The following is a 25,360-nucleotide window of genomic DNA, read 5'->3' as shown; positions in this document are numbered from 1 at the left end:
GGGCACTGAGTGTGTCCTGGGGCAGGCAAATGCAAACCTGGGCCAGTCACGAGATTTAAACCTGGTATTTAAGAGGGATTCAAGGCACTGTGGCTCCCAGCTCCTGTGAATGGGCATGGGATTTGTGTGACTTCAGGCTCCTTGGAAATCTCACCCTCAGGACCCGTCCATCCCAGTCAGAACCATTTGTCTGGCCCAGAGGCAAAGATCAGACTCCCGGTGCTGTATCAGGAGCTTGCATGTGCTTCTTGGGGAACAGACAGGTTCCTGTGAGCCCTGGACCACCTCCTCCCTCTCCTCTCACCTCTGGGCTCCCTGTGATGCAGCCTTGACCCAGCCCAAGTAACCTGCTCTGGGCCCAAACCCTGAGTTTGTGCTCTGGATGCTGTGGACACTCAGAGCCTGCGCTCGGATTTAACCCAAACCCAGCTCTGGGCTCAAACCCTGAACTCAGATTTAACCCAAACCTGGCTCAGGGCACAAATAGACTCAAGCCCTTGGAAAAGCCAAGCCACATCTGGTATAGGATTCAGCTGCAGGACGGTGTTGGGCTTGTGTTTGCCCCTCGATAGGGTGCCCAGACCCTCACTGCACACTGCAGATGTCAGAGATGGACCATTCCTTCCATTTCCTTTCAGCTGAGCCCTCCCGTGGCTGAGCATTCCCTCAAGAGGCGCTGAGGTGCCCCAGGCTCCTGTCGCAGGGAGCAGCGCTCGCTCCTGGAGATGCTGTCGGGATCCTTTCATGCTGTTGTTTTTCCTCAGTCTGGGATAAGTCATCTTGGGCTGGAGGAGCTTGTTTTGTTCTCTGCGGATGGAAACAAAACAGCCCCCGATGGCCGCTTCCTGATGGGCTTCCTGCGATTGTGCAGGGAATGGTGGCAGGGAACAAAACAGGATACGGCAGCGGGGTTGTGAATGTAACGGGGACAATGGTATCAAAGTGGAATAAAAATAATGAATGGGCACTGCTGGAGCCATGAGTCACAACCTGAAATATTTGTGTCTCCCCAAGCTGCCACCTCCCAGCTCTCGAATTCCTGGGAGAACGCTCTTTTTGCACTTTCCAGTGCTCTGGCAGTAGGAACCCAAAGAGAAAAGACAAGGTTTTGTGGTTTGCACCTATTCCCTCAGGCTCCTTTCTGTCCTTTCCAAGGCAGCCTGGGAGCAGGCCCAGAGATGGGACAGATCTTCTCTGGTGACAAACCCCCAGTACTTCTGGGTTTCTCCATTTGTTATTTTCCTTCCCAGGGCAAATAATTTCTATTGAAAAGCTTCAATTTATCTCTGTGTGTTGGAAATAAAACCCAGCAGGATTGTCAGTCTCAGTTTGTGACACAAATGAAAACACCCCCCAGAAGCTCTGCTTTGAGGGAAAAGGTGACACCACTGCAACAGCAGATGCAGCTCGGAGTGAGCTCAGCCTTCCTGACACAGAGTGCTGGGTCAGTCTGCAGAGTCCTGATGGAATATTTGCCACTGGGAAGAGCCTCTGGCAGCACATCAAGGCGAGGGGCCGGGCACTGGATGCTCCAGGACAGAGCTGAGGTCAGCACAGCATTTCTGCATTTCTGCTCCAGGATAGTTGGGGTTTGTCAGCAAGCCAGGCTCTGAAACCATCTTGCAGTTTCCCTCCCTGTTCCTTCAGCAGAGAAGACCATAAAAATGCTACAATAATATTTACTGAAGGGTGCATGTTCGCAGTTAGGCCCATGTGTCTCTGTTTACAAACACATCTGCTCGGAGCAAGGCAATTGTTTTAAAAGCATGAGGGGAAAAAGAAATTAAATTAAATCAAAAAGAAGGTGAGCTAGAGCTGGGTGGATTTGGGAGCTCAGCCCTGGAAAGCTGTGACCCAACAGTGTCAGTCTCAGGGAGAAGGGGATACAGCTTTGGAGGAGAAAAGCTGAGGGCAGAGAGGAGTGGCGATACAAGCACAGGAAAGCGGCTATGGGGAGTGTTAATATCTGGCAAAGGCCGATTGATTTTCTGGGAACATGGCACGGCTTGGAAAAGGTCCTGTGGGATCATACAGTCCTTAGCCTGAGCAGGCCAGGCTGGGTCATCCATGCAGGCAAATCCTTTCATGATCGGTGTCACTTCAGGCTCTTGGGAAAATCTCCACCTCAGGACTTGTCCATCCCAGGCAGAGCCATTTCCTGGCTTTTATCAGATCCCAGATTCCCAGTGATTCAGTGTAATTAACTGCCAGGATAAGAAACCTGGCCCAAGCCGTGCCAAAGGCAAAGCTTCCAGCACCTGGAACAGGTTTCACATTCTACCCTCATCCTGAATCCTCTCACGTGTCCTGGCTGGCAGAAGCGGGCAGGGAACAGAAGCCAGGGAATTCTCTGGGAATGGCAGCCAGGAGCTGCGGTTTGTCCCAATGGACACCCACCTCACACCAGTGTCAGTCCCAGCAGGGTGGGAAGCACTGGGGAAGGCAGGAGGGCTCAGGGAATTCCCTGTCCACAGCCCGCGGATGGGATGAGCCAGCTGGGGACTGACAGGGCTGTTCCCTGCTCCAGGCACTGCTGCTGCTGCTGCTCGTGCTCTGAAGGAAGAGCTGCAGCATGCTCCAGGATTTCTGGATGTGTGTGATGGGATGGACCCTCCAGCCTCAGCTTTCACCACATTTACCTTCCAGAGGTCAAGGGGCCACTGAGGTAATTTGGGCAGGTTCTTTTTTAATTCCACCTCTGTTCCTGGGCCTGTGCTGAGACCTCACAGAGGCTTCTCCTGGGGATTTCCCACAGCTCCAGACCTGGTTTAAGCCTCCTTATCAATATCCTTAATGCAGCAACTCGCTGGGAAGGAGAAACTGTCACCTGATTATTCCCAGTTGGCTGGAAACAAACCCAAATAGGCCCTGAAACCATTAATGTGCAGTCTAGACTGAGGAAAAAAAAGTAATCGGTCCAGATCCTATGAAAGTGTGCCTGAAGTAAAGTGCTTTCTGAGAAGTGAAGTACAGAAGAATGGTTCATATTTTTCAAGGCTGCTTTTGGGGATCTTGAGATGAAAATAACAGAGCACTGATTTTAGCAGCCTTCTTTTACCCACTTGATATGAAATTTGATGGGAATAGTGAACATTTTTTTTTTCCTTATGAGGAATTTTGCTAAATAATTTTGCCCCAATTTTGAGCTGTCTAATTTCAGTGTGGTTTTGGTGTTTTTCAGTGTTTTTGCTGTTTCTGCTACTCTGACTCCTGTTTTGTTTCCCCCTAATACAAGATACCACGTTGTGGTTTCCCGTGTATTTGAATTGTGAAGGAATTATGGTGTATTCCAAGGCTGCCAGGCTACCCTTGGATGGAGTAGCCTGGATGGAAAGGGGAGGAAAGGGAAGGAAAGGCAGCCTGGGCTGAGTGGGTGGCTCTTTGTCCGGGTCACTGTCCTGCTCTGTGGCTCTGAGCAAGTCTCCAGTGCAGACTGGGGCAAAAACCTGCAGTGTGGGATGCCCTAAAATAATGAAATGAACCCCCTCCTTTATGCCCACAGAAATCCTCAGCTCTGCAGAGACTTGGGCGCAGTGTTAAAGGTTTGCTGCCTTCTTCACCCTGAGTGCTGCTGCAGCAGGGAAAGGGGCTTGGAGCACCCTGGGACAGTGGAAGGTGTCCCTGCCCTTGGCAGGAGGAGGAATGGGATGAGCTTTAAGGTCCCTTCCAACCCAAACCATTCCATGGTTCCCTGACAGCAGCCTGCACCTCCTCCCATCCCTCCTCCTGGGGCAGGGATTCCAGCAGTTGGGGTGTCCCAGCCCCAGCAGCCCAGCTGGGAAATGCTGTGAACAGCACGTTGTGGGACACTGGGCAGTGCTGCAAGTGGGTAAAAGGGGGAAGAACAATGCACTTGGAAGTGACAGCTCTCATCCTGCTGGAGTCACCAGGGGGAATGAAGGATCTCCAGCTGCAGCCCGGAAAAGCTCCTAAGCAGGACTTAAATGGATTGGGAAAGGCACAAGATTGGATTGTGGTTGTTGGCACTCAAATGTTCATGATTACAATTTCCCAGGGGGAGTTCTGGCAAGTCCCTGCCCCAATCACATCCTGTAAGGAAGGTGGAGCAGCAGGAGTAAACCTCAGGAAAAGTGGTCTGGAAAAGCTGCAGAGGGAATCCTTGGTTTGATTAGGTGTAAGGAAAGAGTGGGTATATGAGAGTGTATCCAAAGGATTCCTGTCCGTGTCCCAGTGGCAGCATGCTGGGGCTCGGTGCCCCACAGTGTGCACAGGACAGGGAAGAGAAAGAAGGCAGAGAGAGGGGAATGCTCCCTAAAGGCTGTGCCAAAGGTCGAGGGCAGGGATGAGAACAACACTCTGTCCTCCGGCCTCCAATCCAGTGCCTGGTCCATCCTAATGTGCTGCCCCAAGATCAGCACAGACCCTGCTCCTGTTTGAATTTCTTATTTGACTCATTCTCTTGCAAGCCTGATGTTATCTCTGTGCTCGTAGGAGATGCTGGCAGCAGAAGTGCTGAATGGTAACACTGCAGTGCCAAAGTCATCTCTACTCCAGGGTTGCTCCTCGGTGCAAACCCTGGGCTGTGTGTGGGGCTGCTGGATCTCAGATTTTGGTGATTTGAATCGTTAGGTCTGGGATCTTCAGGGCTATGTTGGCAACATTCTTTACAAAACTATTTGGGGAGTTATTTTCTCTCAGGACCCGGAGTGGTGAAATTTTGGGGAGGGGGGAAAAAGGAAAGAAAACAGCCACCCGTCTAGAGGCGGAGTCATCTCTCCATGGCGCAATGGTTCAGGTACTCGGCGCTCTCTTCTCTTCTAAGTCAGCCTTTGTGGAGGAGGATGAAGCTTTGATCTTTAGCAACGCCTTTTAAATGTGGTTATGGCCAGAAAAGTGAATGTAGAGAGCTCAAAGCTGATGTTCAGTGAAATCTCATTGCACACATACGGAATAACCCCAGTTATTGGGGACACCTGGGGTGACAGCACTGCTCACCTCACCAGCCCTTGTTCCCCTGGCCTTTCACCTTTCTCGAATGCCCTGTTCCATTCATTAACCGAGTGAAACCTTTGCTGAAGGGTGTGTGTCATCTCCCTTTCACAGCAAGGGATCAGGAAAACTTGCTTGAAGCCCCGGTGGCTTGTCAGTTCCCCCAGAATCCCAGACTGGCTGTTCCTGCCCTCAGGGCCAAAGCCAACCTGTGCCCTCCCACTGTGTCCCACTCCCACCTGGGACCTGGCTCCAGATGGCTCATCCAAGTACAGGCAGACCTGCAAATTCACCCTCTCACAGCTGGAAACTGCTGTATAAATAAGAGCCACACCACAGATTCCTGCCTGAGGGATGCAGGAGTGGGTGCCAGCTCCTCGGGGGCCTCGCCTGTGGCAGTCACTGGTGGGCTGCCCTGGGGCGGCTGGGGCCGGGGCTGCCCGGGGAGCTGGACATGCTGCCAGCTGCCATGGACGGCACTGGTCACATTTATGCCAGGAATGTGATTAAAACCTGGAAAAACTGAGGCCAGCCTATTCCCAGAGGCACTATTAGGTAACAAATATGCCAGAGCAGCACACACAGCCCCTGTCTCAGCCCCGGGCTGGCCGGCCCAAGACCACAGGCTGAGGCAGCAGCGTGGGGGGACCCTGGCGGGCTGTGCCCTGTCTGGGCAGGCTATGTTGGCACCTGGGACACCTCAGAGTGTTTTCCCAGTCTCCCAACACTGAGTAGCTCTCGATTCCAGGGGAGAGAAGCTCGGTATTTCATGGAGGTGCTGCTCTCTGCCTCAGCCAAACCCCTCCTGAACAGGCTGGGCCCCCAAAGCTGGGCCTGGCCAGCACTGCCCTGGGGAGCCGAGCCGCACAGTGAGCACAGGGAAGGTTGTACACGTTCCCTGCAGCCTGAAGCCGAGCCATGGCCCCTTCCAGGAGAGGTAGCCCGAGTCCCAGGCAGCCCTGACATTGTCCAGGGGGTGCCCAGGCCGCACAGGCTGCCTGCTGCCTGCCCCCATGTTTTTTCTCTCAGCTGGATGTGGGCACAGGGCTGAGGCGGTGGCAGGGGGCTGGCTCAGCGCCACCCGCCTTCCCTTGCATGTCAGCAGCGCTGCTTGTGCTGAGCTCTTGGAGCTGAGCAGGTGTCACCAGCCCTATCTCTCCTCATCTGCTGGGGTGGCTCAGCTCCCCTGGGGCTGAGCCTTTGTGCTGCCACCAACTCGGGTTTAGCTCAAACCACGCCTGGCCCAGGAGCTGCCACGAGCAGCTGGAGCATTTGGATTTCTTCTCCTGTTTTCAGGACTGAAACTGTTCAAGCAGCACAAGGCAGAGCTCGGTGCCAGTGCCCCAGTGAGGTTCTCGCTGTCCCAGTTAACACCAGTTGCACGCAGGCAGGTCTGAGCGGCCACTTTGTCTTTCAAGGAAGATCCTTATCTGAGGAAGCTCTCTGTCACACACTCTGTGTCACAGAGCAGGATGTACTTGCTTGTGTGTGTGAAGAGCTGCACTTGGTGCAGCCCCAGCCATTGATCCTGTGGAGTGTTGTTGGGTTTGGGGTTTTTTGGGACAGCCAGAGAGATCCCTGCTTTCCAATTTCTTTACCACCAGAACCTTTCTTCAGAAGAAAAATGGCTTTAGGCAGAAAAAGCAGCCTGAAATTAAGAGTGCCTGACTAAGCTTGAATTCAGAAGGACCCTCCAACCCCTGCCTAAATCCTGATGAAGTTCCAGTAAAAATCTTGTGAGCAACCTGTCACACTGATTTTGTGGGATAACTGTCATTATAGTTTTTTTCCCAGATATTGTATCCCTTAAAAACCTCCAATTTTGTGTATGTTTTTAGACTGTAGATCTCCAAATCCAAACACTCAGAATCTTTATCTGATCAATCTGTAGTCACATTTTCCTTGTCTCTGCCCAGCTGAGACTGGGTCTAGAGGGTTCTAAGCCAGTCCAGCAGCCCGGTGTGGGGTTCACCCAGCACCTCAGGTAGGGAACCTGACACTTTTTATACTGGGAAGAAGCAGAAGCCTGCAGAAAACGCATCATTTGGGAACCCCTGCCTGGCATCCTGACCTCAGTGAATCAGAGGAGCAGCAAATCCTGATCTCTGATGGGAAGAATGAACCATCTCTTGTTCTTGTACCTTCCTGCACAGGCAATATTTGCAGCCTGGAGATAATCCCAGCCCTCTGAGGGGTTTCTCACACAATCCACTCCCTCCCTTACTCTAAGCTGAAAAAGGGAGGGGTATTTTTGAAAGGTTCTGAATCCACCAAGGAAAAGCTGCTGGAAAGGTTGAACACAGAGTGAGCTCCTTTCACCAACCACCACTGGGTAGTGTGGGGTAAACCCCTCCCTTTTGTTGTTTGAGGGCTGTGACCAGAGTGAGAGGCGGATCACGAATTGCAGCAAATGCTGGAGCTTCAGCAGGACTGATGCAGATGTTCGAGGGTTCCTCTGAGTTCAGGCTTAGTCAGGCCCACTCCAATTCCAGGCCACTTCGGCTTATTTGGGTTTGTGATGGGGACTGAGATCAGAGACAGAAAAAAGCTGATTTTTGTGAGTGCACAGCACTGGCCTGACTCTCTCTAAGTGGGTTAACTTCAGGCTGAGGGGGATTTTCGTGTTGACCAGCAGACTCTGAGTTATTGACGTTTTTTGTGATGGTATCACGAGCCTGGTGGTGTCTGATTTGTGCTTAGATTCTCGTGTCACTGCAGGAGCTGCCCTTCTCTAAGCTTTCTGAATTTCTGTTTCCCTCCCTGCTTATAGAAGAATTTACAAAACAAACCTCCAAAACAGCTACCCGGGGGGGGGGGGGGGGGGGGGTGTGGAGAGCAATAATTTATTATTTTTAAGAGCTCCTGGTTCAGGCTGTGCCCTGTGAATGTTGAGCACGGGGGTTAGCACACACCAGCTGTGTGTGTTCAGTGACCCTCTGCTGCCCGCACGCCACTGCTGGGTGGCTTTTGAGTGCTCAGTGCCCAGAGGAGGTGAGTCTGGAGCTTTGTTTTGGAGTCCGCTCCATCAGCTCACATTAAAGTGGGGGCTGCTTTCAGTGCGGGAGGTTCCTCCTTCAGTTTCTGCCCTGCCACTCATAAAGGCAGCTGTGTTGCGTGTGGTTAACGAGCTCCTCCAGAGCAGGCAGCCCTTGCCAGATGCACTTTGAGTCAGGCAGGGCTGTGCCAAAGCCATCAGGAGCCCGGCACTCTTCGCTTGGGAAACCCGAGCACATCCACGCGAGGAAATCGATAGTCAGAACTTTTTGTCAACATTTGGAGTTTCAGCAAGGAGGGGGAAAAGATTAAAAATAAAAAAAAGGATAACAATTTCCTGTTTTTAAGCATTTCTAGAAATGCACAGTTGGGTAACACACTAGCCCTTCAACTTCCCACAAAATAAACAAAAAGTGTAAAGTAATGCATTTTTTCCCCCGCCACGAACACCCATAACTCTGACGTGCTCTGGCTGCTTCTCCTTCAGCAGCAACCTCAAAACACAAACAGCACACAAACCCTCCCGAAGGAGACGCAGAGACTTTCACTGCCACTCCAGAGGTGTTCCCACTACAAACCAGTTGGAGCAGCAGGTGGGCAGGGGACTCGCTGGGACTGGGGGCGAAGCTGCCCCCATGAGGTGCCACAGCCCCTGTGAGGTGTCACAGCCCCAGCAGCTCCTGCACTGTTTGCAGAGGTCCAGTGAACCTGAACGCTGCTCCCACCCGAAGCCAGCAGCCAGCAAAGCAGAGCACAGCAAGCCCTGGTTTGCATAGGGGCTCCTGGACCCCAGGGGCTCTGGTTCCCCTGGCAGGTGGCAGTGGCAGCCAGCGCGGGGCAGCTGCGGGGCCCTGCAGGTGCTCCCCGGCTCGGAGGGAGGAGCAGAGGGCAGTTCCTGCTTTAGCCACGGCTCTGAGTGCTGGTTCTGTCTCTCCCCAGGAGGCTCTGTCGGTGGTGAGCGACGACCAGTCCCTGTTTGACCCCACGTACGGTGCGGCCGCGCAGCTCCCCAAGGACATGACGGCCTCCGGCAGCCCCGACTTCGGGCAGCCCCACAAGATCAACCCCCTGCCCCCCCAGCAGGAGTGGATCAACCAGCCCGTGAGGGTCAGCGTCAAACGGGAGTATGACCACATGAACGGATCCAGGTAAGGAAAGAGCCTTGCCACACTTGCAGGGTCTTAATCACGGAATATCCAGGTTGGAAAGGACCCACAGGGATCATCAAGCCCAACTCCTGAATCCAAACCCTGCGTCCAAACAAAGGCAAAGCACACGCTGTCCGTTCATGCTCTTATCCTGCACACCGACAAACCTCTCTGTGTCCCACCGCGTCCCAGTCTCCTGTAATTCCTTCTTCAGGGGCTCGTTTTGAACAGCCTGAGCACCCTGTTCTGCAGGGTGTGTCCCTCCCAGTTTCCATGAACACTCCACAGACTGGGCGCAAGGCTGCCAGGGCAGAGCTCACGCTGCAAACGCTGCTGTAAATCCCATATTTCACCCCTTAGTTCAGCACCCCATGGATGTGCCGTGGTTCCAGGGGCTCACAGAGGGGCTCACACAGCAATAATTGGAGTTTCAGCCAGGGAAGCACTGAAAACTGCACTGCTGGGCTGCCAGGGCTTCACTAGAGGACACTTCTTATTTGTACCAGGGCATAAGCAAACCCCTGGAACTGGAGAGGTTTTTGATGGAGAAGGAGGAGACTGAGGTGCTTTATGGGACCAAAGGCCTGCGCCCACCCCTCTGTGTGGGTAGAGGTGACACTGGTGACAAAGGGAATTCAGGAGCAGTTGGAGAAGGGGTGTGAACCCCCGCACGGTGAGTGGGGCTGGTGTAACCTGCCCAGCTCCCGGCCAAAGGACAGCTCAGGCCCTGTCATTTGTACCTAGAGGTGAATCATTTCCCTGTTCAATGGGAAATTGATTGGCTTGAAAACATTTTTTCATCCCAACACAGCTTGCCCCTTTTAAAAACATTACTGCAAGTCCAAAGCCTGGAAACAAATTTCACCTTCTTGAGCATAATCTTTAGGTGTAAAAATGTCTCTTTTTTTTCAATTTTCAATATATATTTATAATATAGATACACTTCTGGTTTTTAGCAAAAGCTTTTAGAGCTCACATTAATTTTAAACGTGATTTGAATTTCAAAGTCACAAACCCCTCCAGCATTTGTAGTGTTTAAACAGTGAAACCCTCAAGGGTTTTTCTGCTTTAGGGTGAGTTTAGCAGCACATTTTCCTGGTTTCTGAGAACACAGCAGAGCACAGAGCTGGAAAGAGAAAGCAGCCTTGCGCTTTCAGCCCTCTGCAGAGGGATGCTGGTGTTAAAGACATCAAACAGCAGCGTGTTGTTTTTATCTCGTGAGTGTACAGTGGATGCTGATTCTACCCTCAGATAAAGGTCTCTGTGGCAGTTGCTCTCTTGTGGGGATCATTTGCAGGCTGAACTCGATCTCACCCTGATTGTACCTCAGGAGCACTTCTCGACTTCATGAAAACCATGAGGGTGTTTGCACTGTGTTCCCAATCCCAGAACTGGGGCTGAAACATGGGAAAATGAGTTATTTCCTGAAAAAACACGACACAGATAAAAGGATGGATCTTGGAAGTACCAGAGGTTTTGATAGTCATGGGGGCTACCTTTGGCTACCAAGATTTTCTAAGGAAAAGGAGGGAGGAACCTTTGCAGCATTGCCGGGCTGCCCAAATCAAGGATGGGGCTTGGAGCAACCTGGGAGAGTGGAAGGTGGGATGGGATGGGATGGGATGGGATGGGATGGGATGGGATGAGCTTTAAGGTCTCTCCCAACCCAAACCATCCTGGGCTTCTGTGGCCGCTGCGGCTGCTCGCACCCACAGTTCCAGACCCACACACACAGAGGGGTTCCTCCCTTCACCCTCCTCTGTCCCAGGGAAATCTGGCAGGGAAAGGAGCCCTCCACACCCTCTGAGCTGCCATAAACCACACATCTCTCTGTGCTGCAGGTCCTGTGAGCACAGGCTCTGTGTCACTCGCAGTGTGTCTGTGCTTGTACACCCAAACTGTCCGGGTGTTCCGTGTGCTCTGGAATGAAACGTCCTGGGCTGTCCTTCCCTGGTGATCCCTGCGTGCCCATTTCCTCCTCTGCTCAGAAAAAAGGGAAATAGCTCTGCCTGGACAAACTGATTCACAAACAGCTGTAGGAGCCCGGGAGCCATGGGAAGGGCCCTTAGGAGTGGGTTGGTTCTGGGAGAACAGGAAATGCCTCTTTGCAGACTTGCTCAAGACTCCGAGGTTCTTGGACACAAAATGCGTGATCAGTGCCCCTAGAGAGAGGTAACCCCTGTCAGGAGAGAGGAGAAGGCTGCTGTGAGTGTCAGGACCATGGCCTACCAGAGCTCCCACCCTGCCTCTGGAGAAGTCCTTAGCACAGGAGCTGCAGAGCATCTGGGACAGGAGGTTCCCCTGACTCCTCCATCCCCTCCTGCTTTCCCTGCATGTTCATCCCAGTCCATGGGGATGGACTGGGCCACTCCAACCACTCATTCCCCAGCCCATCAGCTGCCTGGCCAATCCCAGTCCTAATCCCAATGCCGGTCCCAGTCCCAGTCCCAGTCCCAGTTCCAGTCCCAGTCCCAGTCCCACTTAACTCCCGCTGCAGGCTGAACACCCCCCAGTGCTCCCCTACCTCTGTCCCTGCCTCTCTCCTGTCCCTCAAGCATCCTCTCCCCGTGTTCCAGCTGCCCCTTGAGCAGGATCAGCCTTTGTTGTGCTGTCACCGGGGGGTGTCTCTGCTGGGGGGTTTGTGTGCTCTGGCAGGGACACAGCTCAGGGACCTGGGCACAGCAGGGACAGTGCCCGGCTTTTCTCCTTTCTCTCAGAGAGCAGGAGCAGGGCTGAGGGTGTGATGAGCTGGTTTGGTCCTCAGCAGAGTGGGAGAAGGGTCTTTGAAGGATCTCTAAACAACATGGAAAGCCCGCCCAGCTTCCTACCCCATGTCAGGATTCCCTGGTTTACCCTCAAACTGGACAGAATTTCCCAGATAAGTGCACCCTAAGTGTGCATAGGGGATGTTCAGGCAGGGATCACTGTTTTAGGGGAGAAGATGGGAATTCTGCATTATTGCAAGATGGAATTCTGCATTATTGCAAGATTCAGCTGTAGAAAGTTCATTAATTTCCACTGTTATCAAACCTTGAGGAAGGTTTTGGCCTCAAAATCTGCCCTTGCCCTCACAGACAGCACCTTGCTCAGAGCAAAACTCATTTAAAATTGTATTTGAAAACCAAACCAAAGTAAACAAAAAAATCTTTCACATTTGAAATCCCACTGAATAAAGGAGGAGCATTATTTAGAGGAGAGCTGGGTGAAGTTTAACCCAATTTACAGGCAATGTTAATAATAGAGCTTTCCTTGTAGTTTACGTAAATTCCAGATGAACCAAGCAACAGAAATCCCAAATCCTGGCTGTATATGTTGAGCTCCCCCAGATCTGCATTTGCAGCTAAACTCAGTGAGCGACTTTTCAAAAACTGTTGCAAAATATATCTGATCTTCAAATGTGAAAGAACGTTCTCCTGATGTGGGCAAACATCCCTGGGCAATCCCAGCTGTGGCACGGATTTTGTCCAGCTGAAACAGTGAGGTCAGTGCTTTGGAAATGCTTTGGAGCCATTCTGCAGAGACATCCCAGCGCAGCTGTGGCTGCCCCTGGATCCCTGGCAGTGCCCAAGGCCAGGCTGGACATTGGGGCTTGGAGCAGCCTGGGACAGTGGGAGGTGTCCCTGCCCATGGCAGGGGTGGCACTGGATGGGCTTTAAGGGCTCTTCCAGTCCAAACCACTCCAGGATTCTGGGATTTGATGTTTCTCTTGCATCAGAACATGAAAGTGAGGCCAAGGTTTGGGGATTCCCAAAGGTGTTTGTGCCCCAGGGACTGTGTCAGACCAAGCCAAAGGACTTTGTGTGGTGCCTGCAGGGACGAAGTCCCCCTGGAGCACCGTGTGAGCCCTCTAGTGGGATTTGCCGGGTCCTTCTGCCCGAGCATCTCCCTCCTGCTGGCCTTTACCTGTCCGGGATGAACAACCTGAACTTTTCCATCCTTCTGGCAGTTCTGCAGCCTCTTTCAGCGGGAGTTTCCCTCCTCCCAAGGCATTCCTGAGAGCAGGGTTGAAGCGCAGGCAGATCCAGGTTTGGAGGAGCTGACTCTGTTCCCTCTTGCTTCTTCCCACAAGCAGAATCCCAGTGTCTGTCTTTCCTTCCTTCACCCAGCAACAACAAATTAAAATGGGGCTTTACACCAAAAAGTGGCAAATTTATAAAGAAAGGAGGGGTGGAAGAAAGGAGGAATGAAAGGATAGGAAAAGGGGGATAGAAAGGAGAAAACATCCCCCTGAGCCAGGTTCAGAAATTCCTGAAGTCCCTTATTTTGCTCTATCACACAGAAGCCAAAGGTGATTCCTAGACAGAGCCCTGGGACAGGGATTGTTTTATTCCCACACCTCTGGAGCCCAGGCTGGAGCTGTACTGGATTTACTGGTCAGTGCCAGGCCAGCTGCTTGTTCATTTTGGCCAGTCTAGGAAAAACATTCCCAAACACCAAACTCTTGGCATCCTCAGAGAAAGCTGCTGGAGCGAGGAGCCTCTGGACAGTGGGAATGAGTTCTGCTTCGTGTTCCTTGGGCTCTGCCACGGCCACATGGGCTGTGCTCCAGGGAGTTTGTGAAATCAGCCTGGATCCATTTACCTGCGTGCATCCTGCCAGAGCCTGGCAAACCCAGCGTGGAGAGGCACCGGAATGCCAGGGGTCTCTGGGAAAAGCCAGGGATCGATCTGGGATCTGAAACCCCCTTGCACAAGCCTCTCAAACAATGAGGGAGTATTTCTATAAATCCCAGCCTGCCTGTGGCTGAGGCACGAGCCGAGGAAGGAGCGATATTCCATGGACACACCATCCATGGCTCACAGCTCCCTGCTCCCTCTGACACAGCTGCTGTTCCCCAGGCTGAGTCCTTCCTTGTGTGGCCACAGCTACACCCCCCTCCTGCTGGGATAAATCCCTCACCTGGAGCTGGGGGAAGGGCAGGGCTGACTCAGACTGGCAGAACTCCCTCAATTCCCAGGCTGGGTTTGGTAGGAAATGCTGGGTTCCAGAGGACACAGAGTCAAGGATCTTTTCGCTCTTCTGCTGCCACTGAAGATTCTGTGGTGTTTTCTCAGGCACAGCTCAGTCTCTGCCCAGTTAAGTCTGGGTGATGCTATTCCCAGTTATGTGTGTCCAGCAGGGTTAGCTCTGGATGCAGCCATCCTGAAAACTTCCCCAGAGGGAAGGAAGGAGGCTCTGCAGCCACATGGACACAACCCTGCCGGGTACCTGGAGCACATTCTGTGTCCGGCAGGATTAATGGGATGGCTCCTCTGCCCACAGTGCCTGGCAGGGGCACCTCAGCCTCTCAAAGTTCTCTTCAGCCCTTTCTGCCAGATATTTCTGGTACTTGGCTGTCCGGGTTTGGCTGCTGAGGCACAGAGCAAGGGATGGGCAGGGTCTGAACTGCCAGAGCAGAGGCCATGATGTGAAAAATCATCACAGAAACACCAAGGGGACCTCACAGCCCCGGGGTTATTGTGGTTACTTCACCTTGAGGGTCATGTGGGTGTGTGCAATGTGAGCAGGGAGCAGAGCCAGCCAAGGGCTCTGCTCTGTCCATGTTCTCCTTCCATGCCAGCAGAAGGCAGGGAGAGGCTCTTTAGAAAGTGTTGTCATCCAAGAGTCTGGAGATCACAGAATCCCTGAGAGGTTTGGGCTGAAAGGAACCTTAGAGGTCATCCAAATCCAATTCCCTGCCATGGGCAGGGACACCTTCCACTGTCCCAGGCTGCTCCAAGCCCCAGTGTCCAACCAGACCTTGGACACTGCCAGGGATCCAGGGGCAGCCCCAGCTGCTCTGGGCACCCTGTGCCAGGGCCTGCCCACCCTCCCAGGGAACAATTCCTGCCCAATCTCCCATCCAGCCCTGCCCCCTGGCACTGGGAAGCCATTCCCTGTGTCCTGTCCCTCCATGCCTTGTCCCCAGTCCCTCTGCAGCTCTCCTGGAGCCCCTTTAGGCCCTGCAAGGGGCTCTGAGCTCTCCCTGGAGCCTTCTCCTCTCCAGGTGAGCACCCCCAGCTCTCCCAGCCTGGCTCCAGAGCAGAGGGGCTCCAGCCCTGGGAGCATCTCCATGGTCTCCTCTGGACTTGCTCCAGCAGCTCCACATCCTTCCTGTACAGGGACCCAGAGCTGGACCAAGCACTGCAGGTGGGGTCTGTGCTGGAACAGTTCCCCACAGAGCTGTATGAGTGGAATATACGGAACAATTGGATCAGAAGTAGTGCCTGTCCCATCTGCAGGGGGTGTTTTCCAGGGAAATTTAACTCCAGAGCAGTGGGGGGGAGAGAAGACCCTGGTCCCCAGGCAGGGCAGGAGAGGAGGTCGGTCACTCACCAGGGGCAGTGAGCACTGAGCACTGAGCACAGCAGCCTGAGCCCCTGGAGCACGGTGTCACACCCTGGAGCACAATGTGACACCCTGGAGCACAGAGACACACCCCTGAGCACGGTGTCACAGCTGGATCACAGTGTCACACCCAGAGCAGTGTCATACACTGATCACAGTGTCACACTCTGATCACAGTGTCACACTCTGATCACGGTGTCACACCCCAATCACAGTGTCACAGCTGGATCACAGTGTCACACCCGTCACAGTGTCACACCTGGATCGTGGTGTCACACCCAATCACGGTGTCACACCTGGATCACGGTGTCACAGCCCGATCACAGTGTCACACCCGTCACAGTGTCACACCTGGATCACAGTGTCACACCTGGATCACAGTGTCACACCCCAATCACAGTGTCACACCTGGATCATGGTGTCACACCCAATCACGGTGTCACACCTGGATCATGGTGTCACACCCAGAGCACAGTGTCACACCCAGAGCAGTGTCATACACTGATCACAGTGTCACACTTCGATCACAGTGTCACACCTGGATCATGGTGTCACACCTGGATCACGGTGTCACACCCGGATCTCCGATGCCCCGCTGGCCCTCCCCATCCAGGCTGTGTCCCAGCAGGGCTCAGCTCTTCCGTGCTGCCCCGGGGCCATTTCCCTGCCAGCACAGACACCTTTCACACCTGACAGGAGCATTCCCGCTGGGAATCAGCTCCATTCCCTGTGAAATCCCCACGTCTCTGCAGCTCCTCAGCCTCTCCCCGGCTGCCTCAGGACATGAAACCTTCAGCAGTTGCCTCTCTGAGGGCGGATTTTGGTTCCCTGCCTGGAAAAACAGTAGGCGAAATAGTAAACCCTTAAATTCGAACATGTGTAAGTTCTACATCTTATTTCCATTTTCCAGCAACATTCCCTTCGTCAGACATGAGGAAAAAATTACCGTCTGCCTCAGAATATCTCAGTGGAGCATTTATCTCCCAGCCATGATAACTGAATTTCAGGCACTTCTCGCTCCCTCCCCCCCAGTTCAGGTTAAGAGACAAATTTGTTTGGTGTCCAGCTTGGAATTCCAGCCAGCTGAGCTCGGAGGGTGGGATTTGTGCAGTGTCACCGTTCTCACCCTGCAGGGAATGGTTCCCTCCCAAAGCTCTTGGCTTCTGGCAGAGGAGGAGGACGGCTCTGGGATTAAAGCCTGGCCTAAACTGCCCTGGAAATGGCTCTGGGATTGAAGCCTGGCCTTGCCCTGTGCACAGGCTGTGCACTAATTCCCCCCTGGAAAGGCGAGGGCAATGATGTGCCCTTCCCTGCAAGTCCCTCGAGCTGGGATGTGCTGTGTGTGCCTGGCAGGCTCGGGGCTGGGGTTAGAAGGGGCTAAAGGCAGGAGCTGCTCCTGCAGCTGGAGAAAAGCACAATCCCTGCTCCCTCTCTGGGCTTTGCGCTCACAAGTCTCCCAGAGCCTTCCCCAGGGTCTGCACTAGGCCAGGCCTTAGCACGGTGCCACCTGAGCTGCAGGATGTCCCCTCTTCATCACTCCAGCACCTCAGGAGTTAAACCGGGGCCAGAGCCTTTTCCACACCCGGGTGCTGGGGTCTGAAGCTCCTGACTCCTGCCTGGGGCACGCAAGATTCCCAGATTTCCTCACCAGGTAGTGAACTGTGGCACTGTTAACCAGAGAATAATGGAATAACAGAATAACAGAATAATTGAATAATCAAATAATTGAACAATAGAATAAAGGAACAGGCTGTGCTGGAAGGGACCCACAAGGATCACAGAGTCCAACTCCTGTCCCAGCACAGGACAGCCCAGCAATGCCACCTGAGCGTTATCCAAGCGCTCCTGGAGCTCTGGCAGGCTCCAAGAACAGACAAGCTCTGTTCCATTCAGACTCCGTGCTGACACTGGGTGTTCTCAGGGACAGCCCTGTCACTCTGGGGGGGTATTTTGGGTTCTTTGTCAATACCACGAAAGGGCTGTTCCTGTGTCCCTGTGAGCTCTGAAGAAACGCCTCAGGGCAGGTGAGCAGAGCACCTGTGTGTCACTGCCAGGCTCCACTGCAACACCAGGGGTGTTCTAGTGCCACAAAGGGTGGAACAGCCCCACAGGAGCTCCCAGGAGCACCCAGGAGCACCCAGCCATGCCTGCAGGATTGCTGGAATGCACGGAGCAACCAGGGATGGGGGAGTCGGGTATAACCCACAGGCTGGTGTGACAGGCATTGCTTTGGGAATGTTGCTGTCCCAGAGCCACTGCACACATTGCCGTGTCTGGAAGTCATTTCCCTGGAGACTCCACCTGGTTGCATTATCGGCGATCCCCTGTGTGACCTGTGCCCCACAGACCCCCTTATGACACCCAGTGACAGGTCAGGAATGGCCTCTCCCACCCCAAGGAACTCCCCTGACTGTCCCACCCTGGGACCGTGCCCATGTCCGTGAGCCCAACCCCTCCGGTGCTGCAGGGATGGAAGGGGCAGGGATGGTGACCCAGCTTTTCCCTTGCCCTTCCAGGGAGTCCCCCGTGGACTGCAGCGTGAACAAGTGTGGGAAGCTGGTGGGAGCAGGCACCGAGTCCAACCCCATGAGCTACAGCACCTACATGGACGAGAAGAACGGGCCTCCCCCCAACATGACCACCAACGAGAGGAGAGTCATCGTCCCCGCAGGTACCACCCCGCCCTGGGGCAGCTTTCCTTGCTCTGCCTGGAAGAGTTCTTTGTTTAGTTTGATTACCCACCCCCAGAGGAATTTTCTCCCTTACAAAGCACGGGAAAAACTAAGGAAAATATCAGTTTCTGGCTAGTGGGAATTCCCATGCCCCGGTGCATTATCTGAATCAGGATAGGCAGCAGAGAATTGGTGATTTTCCTTTTTTTTTTCCTTTTTTTTTTTTCTTTTTTTTTTTTTCTTTTTTAATTTTTTTCCTGGAATGGATTGTTGTTTTGGTATGCTGAACCAAATCCATCTCCTGTCATGTGTTGAGGAGAATCTGCTTCCTGGGACACGCAGGGGCTGATCAAAGAGGAATGCAGCGGGCCCAAGTTATAACTCCCCTGGTGCTCTCAGTGATCCAGCTGCACTTTCAAGTCACACTGATTGAATCAAAATGAGCTATTTTGTTTCCATTTTTTTTGTTAGAAGTAGAAACCCAGAAGAAATTCTATTTCACAGGAACTGCGTTATCCTTCCAAAAATAGTCACACAGAAACATTCCTGTCCAGCTCTGTTTGTGTTTGGTATCCACATCTGCTGCCTGGAGCTGGCAGGATGCTCTGGATGCATTTGGACACTCAGGGGTGAGAGCTGCTGTGGAGGGAACGGGTGAAGCCTGAACCGGGAGCGAGGAGCTGCTTCCCTGTGAAGTTTATAAACAACATCCACATAAACACTCAGGGCCAGGAACTTTCCAGCAAAGGAGCCAAGTGCTGGCCCAGTGCACGTCCCAGAACTCGCCTTGGCTCCCAGGGCTGCACCAGGGCAGACACAGCGCTGGCAGAAGGAAATGCACTCGTGGAATTCAGCTCCTTTCTCTGAACGTGGCTCGACCACGAGCAGATGACAATTCCCAAGCATTTGTTTGCCACTTAGGATGAAAAGGAAAAGCCTGAACTGAATGCAGCGAGGAGAAGCCAATAAAAGATTGATGGCAAATCTCAAAGTCCCATCTGAGCTGAGGTTTGAGAGGCTGGCTGAGCTGCCTGGGGATGGCAGCACAATCGTGGCCAGTGTCACCCTGCCTGGAAAGGTGGAGCTGCCACCAACCAGCCCCTGGATCATTAAAGATGTTCCAGGGGGGACATTTATCCTGCTCCTCACCAGGCTGCTGACACAGGTTTAAAAAGACCAAGGGTGAGCTAAAGTTCAGCATTGTTGAAAGAGGGGAAATTACTTTCAGTGCCCCCAGTGGAAGAGAAGGTTTGGAATCTCCTCTCTGAAGGAAAGTGAAGAAAAGGACTTTCCCCCCCTTATGACCATCCACAAATGAAACCCTTGAGATACTTGTGAAAGAGCAGAGATTTAAGAGCAGACTTTGGAAGACAATAATGAACATCATCCCGGATCTCTGGCTGCAGGAGACGAGGCCCAAGTCATCCAAGAAAGGCATTTGGATATTTTAATTTAATCCAGAATGGAGATTTATAGCGCATTAGGGCGAAGATAAGCAAGAATAATGTCACATTAGGCTTACAATAGTAGCAATAACGAGCTCTAAGCCATGTTTTGAGGAGGCAGATCTTCAGACACCATTCAATGTCGTTTACAGTGTTTAAAGAGAGGCCACAAATTCACTCTGCCCTCTAGATGTTGAGTTGTTTTCAAAACTCAAGACAAATAAGTCTTTCAATTAAAAAAAAAAAAAAAAGAATTCTCCCTTGAATAGTTGCATTGTAAAATTTGCAGCCTTTTGCCAGTGCTTAGAAAGCAGAATTTCAATTAACTATTGCCAAAACCTGAAGGAAATCCATCTGCTGTTCCCAGAGCAGACTTGCAAAGGTGTGGGGTTGTAAATTCCATGTTCTGAATTCAGCTTTCAGCAGCCCCGGTTTTCTGGAGATTTAGTGGGGAAAGGTCCCAGTTATAATTTCATCCCCCTTGGTCTCAGTTCCCTGTTTGGTGCCAGAATTCCGGAGCTCAGGTGCCCAGGGATGCCAGGTGTGGGCACTTCCCGACCTTTGGTGCCCAGGGATGCCCTCAGCCTGGGCACACAATGGACAGCCCTGGGCTGAGGCATTGTTCTCTACCCCCTAAAATCCAGGCAGAGGCATTTCTTGTCCTGCCCAGAGCACCCCACAGCCCTGTGCATGTTCCTGATCCATGAGCTCAGCTTCCCGGGATCTGAGGTGTCTGAGGTTTGTCTCGGAGCTGGACCAGCTGTTAATGACACATCAGACATCTCCAAAGTTTGAACTTCTCTGCAATCCTCTGCAGCTGCAGCAGAACACGAATGTGCAGCTCCAGTTTGGCAACGGGATACGTGGGGAGAAGCAGCACAGGAAACATCTGAAAATGCAGATATGCTCTGAAAATGACTCTGGCGAGTGCTATCGTGGCACCAGCTCTTGCTGGGCTCTCTGATCTAATGCCCTTTTCAGAATTCAAAGCCTTTTCTTAACCACTGATGCAGCCGCTCATCTCCACGGGGCCTGAGCTCCAGCCGGGCTCAGAGTGTCTCTTACGTCAGCACCAGCAATAAAGATCCCACAGCTGGAGCTCTGCTGACAGCCAGTGATGCCCAGACAGCCCAAAATCCACCCTGCCCTCGCAGAGCTGGGTGGGGTTACAGGGAGAGTGGAGGTAGAATTGTGTTCCTGCGCCGGGGTGAATGACTCTGACTCACACCCAAGGCAAGCTGCTCTGTTTTAGCAACACCACTTTATTTTATTTTATTTTATTTTATTTTACTTTATTTTATTTTATTTTACTTTACTTTATTTTATTTTACTTTATTTTATTTTACTTTATTTTATTTTATTTTATTTTATTTTATTTTATTTTATTTTATTTTATTTTATTTTATGTCCCTTTGCTGACCAAAAACACCTCCACGCCCAGGGTTTCACGTGCCAGCTGTGGGGCTCTCTAAGGCCCATGGTGGGACTCACCCAGCCCTGCTGCCACTGGGCAGCCTTGCAGAGCCACAGCTGGGGCAGGAACACCCTCTCCAAGGGATCAGCTTCCTTTGGGAAACTTCTTTCCAGACAGAATAGAGTCAAATGTTCCCAGCAAGCAGAGCAATGAGGTTTGGGCAGGTGGGGGACAGCCAGGACAACTGACCAGGCCAGGTGATCCCCCTTGAGCCCTGCTCCAGCATGGTGCTTGTTCATCCTGCCAAAGTGGGATCACTTCAATATTCAATATATTATTGAGTTTCCAATATATTATTGAATTTCCAATATATTATTGAATTTCCAATACATTATTGAATTTCCAATATATTGTTGACCAGCCATCCTGGCTTCTCGCTGGGCCCATCCTTGGGAGGGTGGATCTGTGGAGCAGGGGTTGTGCCTCACACCTCCCACATGCAGCTGCAATATTTCAGTGATGATCATTTAATAATGATCATCAAAATATCCTGTAAATTCAACAATGTATTGAAAATTCAGTGTATCTGCTTGTGGAAGCAACGGATAACGCTCTGACAGGGCTGCAGGGAGCTGGAGGTCAGCGTGTGCCCATCCTCTGCTCTCCCTGCCAGATCCCACCCTCTGGACCCAGGAACACGTGCGCCAGTGGCTGGAGTGGGCTATCAAGGAGTATGGCCTGATGGAGATCGACACCACCATCTTCCAGAACATGGATGGCAAAGAGCTCTGCAAGATGAACAAGGACGACTTCCTGCGCACCACCTCCCTCTACAACACAGAAGTTCTGCTCTCTCACCTCAGTTACCTCAGGGAAAGTGAGTATTGCCCTGGCTCATCCCATCCCATCCCATCCCATCCCATCCCACCCCATCCCGACAGGCTGCTGGGATAAACTGCCCTGGGTATGGAACTCCCAGGCTCCTCCTGCAGCAGGGGGGAGGGAAAAGGGAGAGAGAAAGGCAAACAGGGAAATGGGGAATGAAATTGGGCTGGAAAGTTCAGATGAATGCAGATGGAGCTACTGGTGCTATCAGGGAGGTGAAGAACTGAGCAGGGCTCTGAAGGAGATTAGATAAGTCCAACAGATAACAGCAGCATCTGTGGGTGTGTGATAAAAATACACATATCTGCCATGGAGATTAAAGCTGACGTTAACTGCTGTGGCACAGGCAAAGGATTCCATAGCTTTGCAGTTAGAGGGCTGTGCCCTTCCATGAACAGGAGCCACAGCTGGCCAGGGCTGGAGATTTTCTGTGTTCCTGCAGGCCCAGGTTTGTTGGAGAGAGTTAAAAACCCAAGAGTGATTCCCCATATGTAAATGTGCTGGAGCAGACGCTGTGCAAATGACTCAGGACTGCGAGCAAAAGGTTGTGGAAGCTCCTCATTGCTCCTTTCTGCCCCACACTTGAGTATGGGATGGATCCAGTTCCCTTTTTTGCTCTATTAAGCCCCAAACCCAGGAGCTGTGAGCAGTGTGGAAAAGCATTTTGCCAGCACCCACACAGGAATGATCACCTTAGGGATGGCACATGCACCTGACACTGGGGGTCTTAGATTCCAACTTGCCCAAGACTTCTGTGCAATCATGATCAAATCCACAGTTTCCAAATGTCTCCTCTTCACCTATAAATGGAGCTAAAAGCATTTCCTTGCCCCACGAAGGTGTACTAAGGGTAATGGTGCTGTGATGAGCCAGAGAACTCGAGCTGGGCCCCACATGCTCCGCTGTTTTTCCAAGTGGAACAGCTTTTTTAGGAGTTATCATTATTTAAGCACTCAAAAATCAGGAGAAGGTGCCATAAATCAAGGTGGGAGTGCAGGGAGAGAAAGGAAATAGTGTACTTTCTCCACTAGAAAATCCTATTGTGCTGAAAAGGCAGATGAAGATGTCTCCTCTGGCCAGTGAAGCAGAGATAACGGAATTTATTTAGGGTGTTCCTTCAAAGTTGATCTCTCTGTGCCTAAAATCAGAGGGAGTTTCACAGATTCCAGTGGCACAGGAGTTAGATCACAGATGGGTGCCTCTGGAAGCCCCACCTTTATTTTTCTTGAGAAGTCGAGCCAAGGAAATGATTCACAACAAAAAATCCAAATTGTTGGATTTGAGCAGTTTATGTCCCTCATGACTGGACAATAAAATAATTTCCCATCCAAAATTGTTGGCGAATTTCATCCTGTGTCATCAGCAAAGAGCTGCTGCCCCGCAGGAAGCTTTCGGAGGTTCGCCTGTGGAATCAGACACTTTCCTGGGAAGAGGGAAGGCAGCTCAGTGCAGCCAGCAGTGCCTTGGCCAAAGCTGTTGACTGGGGCTGGGGAAATCAGGCTTTGTGACCGGAAACGCTCCTCAATTCCCACAAGATAAACACGCAAGTGAGACACTTGAATCATCTTATTGATAAGGCCTGAGAACTGACAGAGAGATGGAGCTGTGTGGGTTCAGAGCACAGGACCAGGCTGAATTTGGAAAGCTTGGCAGAGGGGTGGAATTCTCTGTTGTTTTAGCTCTGGGTGGCATCTCCAGGACCATCCCCAGCGCTTGTGTCCTGTTACCTGGGCTGTTCAAAGCCAGTGTCAGGGGAACTGCACTGCTGATCTCATGGCATCAGCCTGAAAACCTGGGTTCAGTGGCCACCTTCACCAGCTGCTGCTGCCCATTTGCTCCGGAGCAAATCCCTGCTTGATCCCATCTACCCTTAGACACTGAATTGTGGTCACACTGCCAGCAAGGAAGCACCAGGGCATGCTGACACTCAGGACAGCAGTCCCTGGGTCACACCTTGCCTTTAAATACCTGAAATTAGGAGGAATAAACCTCTTCCTCAGTTTTGCTCTCTGTAAGGCGGGCCCAGCCATCCTGGCTTCTCGCTGGGCCCATCCTTGGAGTGGGGATTGTGCCTCACACCTCCCACGTGCAGCTGCACTATTTCAGTGATGCTCATTTAATAATGATCATCAGAATATCCTGTCCTGCCAGGGCAGTGCCTGCAGTGATTTCTGTGCTTTTAAGCCAGTGCAAAACCCGAGGAGCTTTGCTGGATTCAGGCAGATTACTCACTCCTTTTTCAGCCCATGCCCAGCCTTAGGATGATGAATCTGTGTGTGCTCAGCCCCAGACGTGCTGCGAGTGCCGTGCTCGTCAGAGCAGCTCCTGTCTGCTGGAGCTGGGCAGAGCATTCCTCCCTCCCTGCAGCTGTTCCCAGCCCCAGGACAGGCTGCTCTGGGGAGTGCTGGGTGTCTCCCTCACGGAGGAACGCCTTCCAGAGGAGCTGATGGCTTTTCCAGACCGGCTTCCAGCGGATGTTCAGTGCTGAGCCCTGAGCTCAGTGCCATGGGGACATGGGCTTTTATTTCCACAAGCTGCACTTTTTGGAAGGGTGTTTGTCCCACAGACATTCACCTCTGCTCCTGCTTAGTGGAGGGAATAGGTGATGGCCACCAGCGCAGGAGGATTTGGGGAAATTGCAGCCCTCCCAGCTGGATTGCCTCTGCCCGGGCTCTCTCTCTAAAGGTGCTTGTGCTCACAGGGTGTTAAGCTGGATATCTGATGATTCATGAATCCTCAGCTTTGGGGTTTGTTTTCCAAGAAGCAAAGCTGATCTGAACTTTCTGATCCTGTTTGCTCACCAGACAAGGAGACCCCCTGAAAATGAGCTTTCCCAGAAGGTTTTCAGCATTTTACACTCCTGATCAGGGTGAAAACTGCCTCAAAGCTGCCTATGAAATACATTATTTTGGCACATCTGAGTCCAGACAGAAAAAATAAACCAGCAACATCTGCATGACCTCAACAATAGCTCAGTCTCGGTTTTAGCAATGGAAGGTTCAGGTGAGCTGTGTAATACAGTCGAGAGTAACCCAAACTCATCCCACAGCACCTTTAGTCTTCAGGCAAGGCTTAGGCCTGGATCAGAATGGTGCAGTTGTTTCCTGTTTCCACAAGCCATGGAAGCAGGCAGGAATTCCAGCGTCTCTGATCCTCAGGAGGTTTCAGAGTGCAGAGCCCAGTCCTGCGGCACTCCCTATCCTTTGGAGCCTCCCAAAACAGCCCAGCAGCTTTTTCAGGGAACCCCCTCAAACAACCATCCTTCTTCACATGTTTCGTTTAGTTCCCTCTCCAAAACTGTGAATCCGTGCCCTGATTCTCCTTCTTTATGTCCATCCCCACACATCTCGGGGCTCCAGACTGATCTTTCTCAAGCACACTCTGCCTGGTGAATCCTCTCCAGGGAAGGGAAGGGAGTTTGGGATGTATCCATGCTGTGTTTGGGATGAAGATCAAAAGAAGCTGAGCTGCCACCTCCATCCTTTCCCTCCCTAGTGGGGGTCAGGGTGTGGGGTGTGCACAAAT

General features: G+C 52.2%; 1 protein-coding gene across 3 annotated transcripts in view; it reads left to right on the top strand.

Moving 5' to 3' along the window:
* Window positions 1–25,360, top strand: part of FLI1 (Fli-1 proto-oncogene, ETS transcription factor) — an 85,318-nt gene that overhangs the window by 37,751 nt on the left and 22,207 nt on the right. For all 3 annotated transcript variants that reach the window (XM_032133771.1, XM_032133770.1, XM_032133772.1), the window contains 3 exons: window positions 8,884–9,092; window positions 17,936–18,090; window positions 21,624–21,827. In XM_032133771.1, coding sequence (XP_031989662.1) covers window positions 8,884–9,092; window positions 17,936–18,090; window positions 21,624–21,827 — 568 coding nt within the window. The remainder of the gene's footprint in view (window positions 1–8,883; window positions 9,093–17,935; window positions 18,091–21,623; window positions 21,828–25,360) is intronic.

Source organism: Corvus moneduloides, chromosome 25, assembly GCF_009650955.1.
Source record: "Corvus moneduloides isolate bCorMon1 chromosome 25, bCorMon1.pri, whole genome shotgun sequence".
Lineage (NCBI taxonomy): Eukaryota > Metazoa > Chordata > Aves > Passeriformes > Corvidae > Corvus > Corvus moneduloides.
The sequence above is the reverse complement of the archived record's forward strand: the minus strand, read 5'-3'. Positions and strand labels throughout refer to the sequence as shown.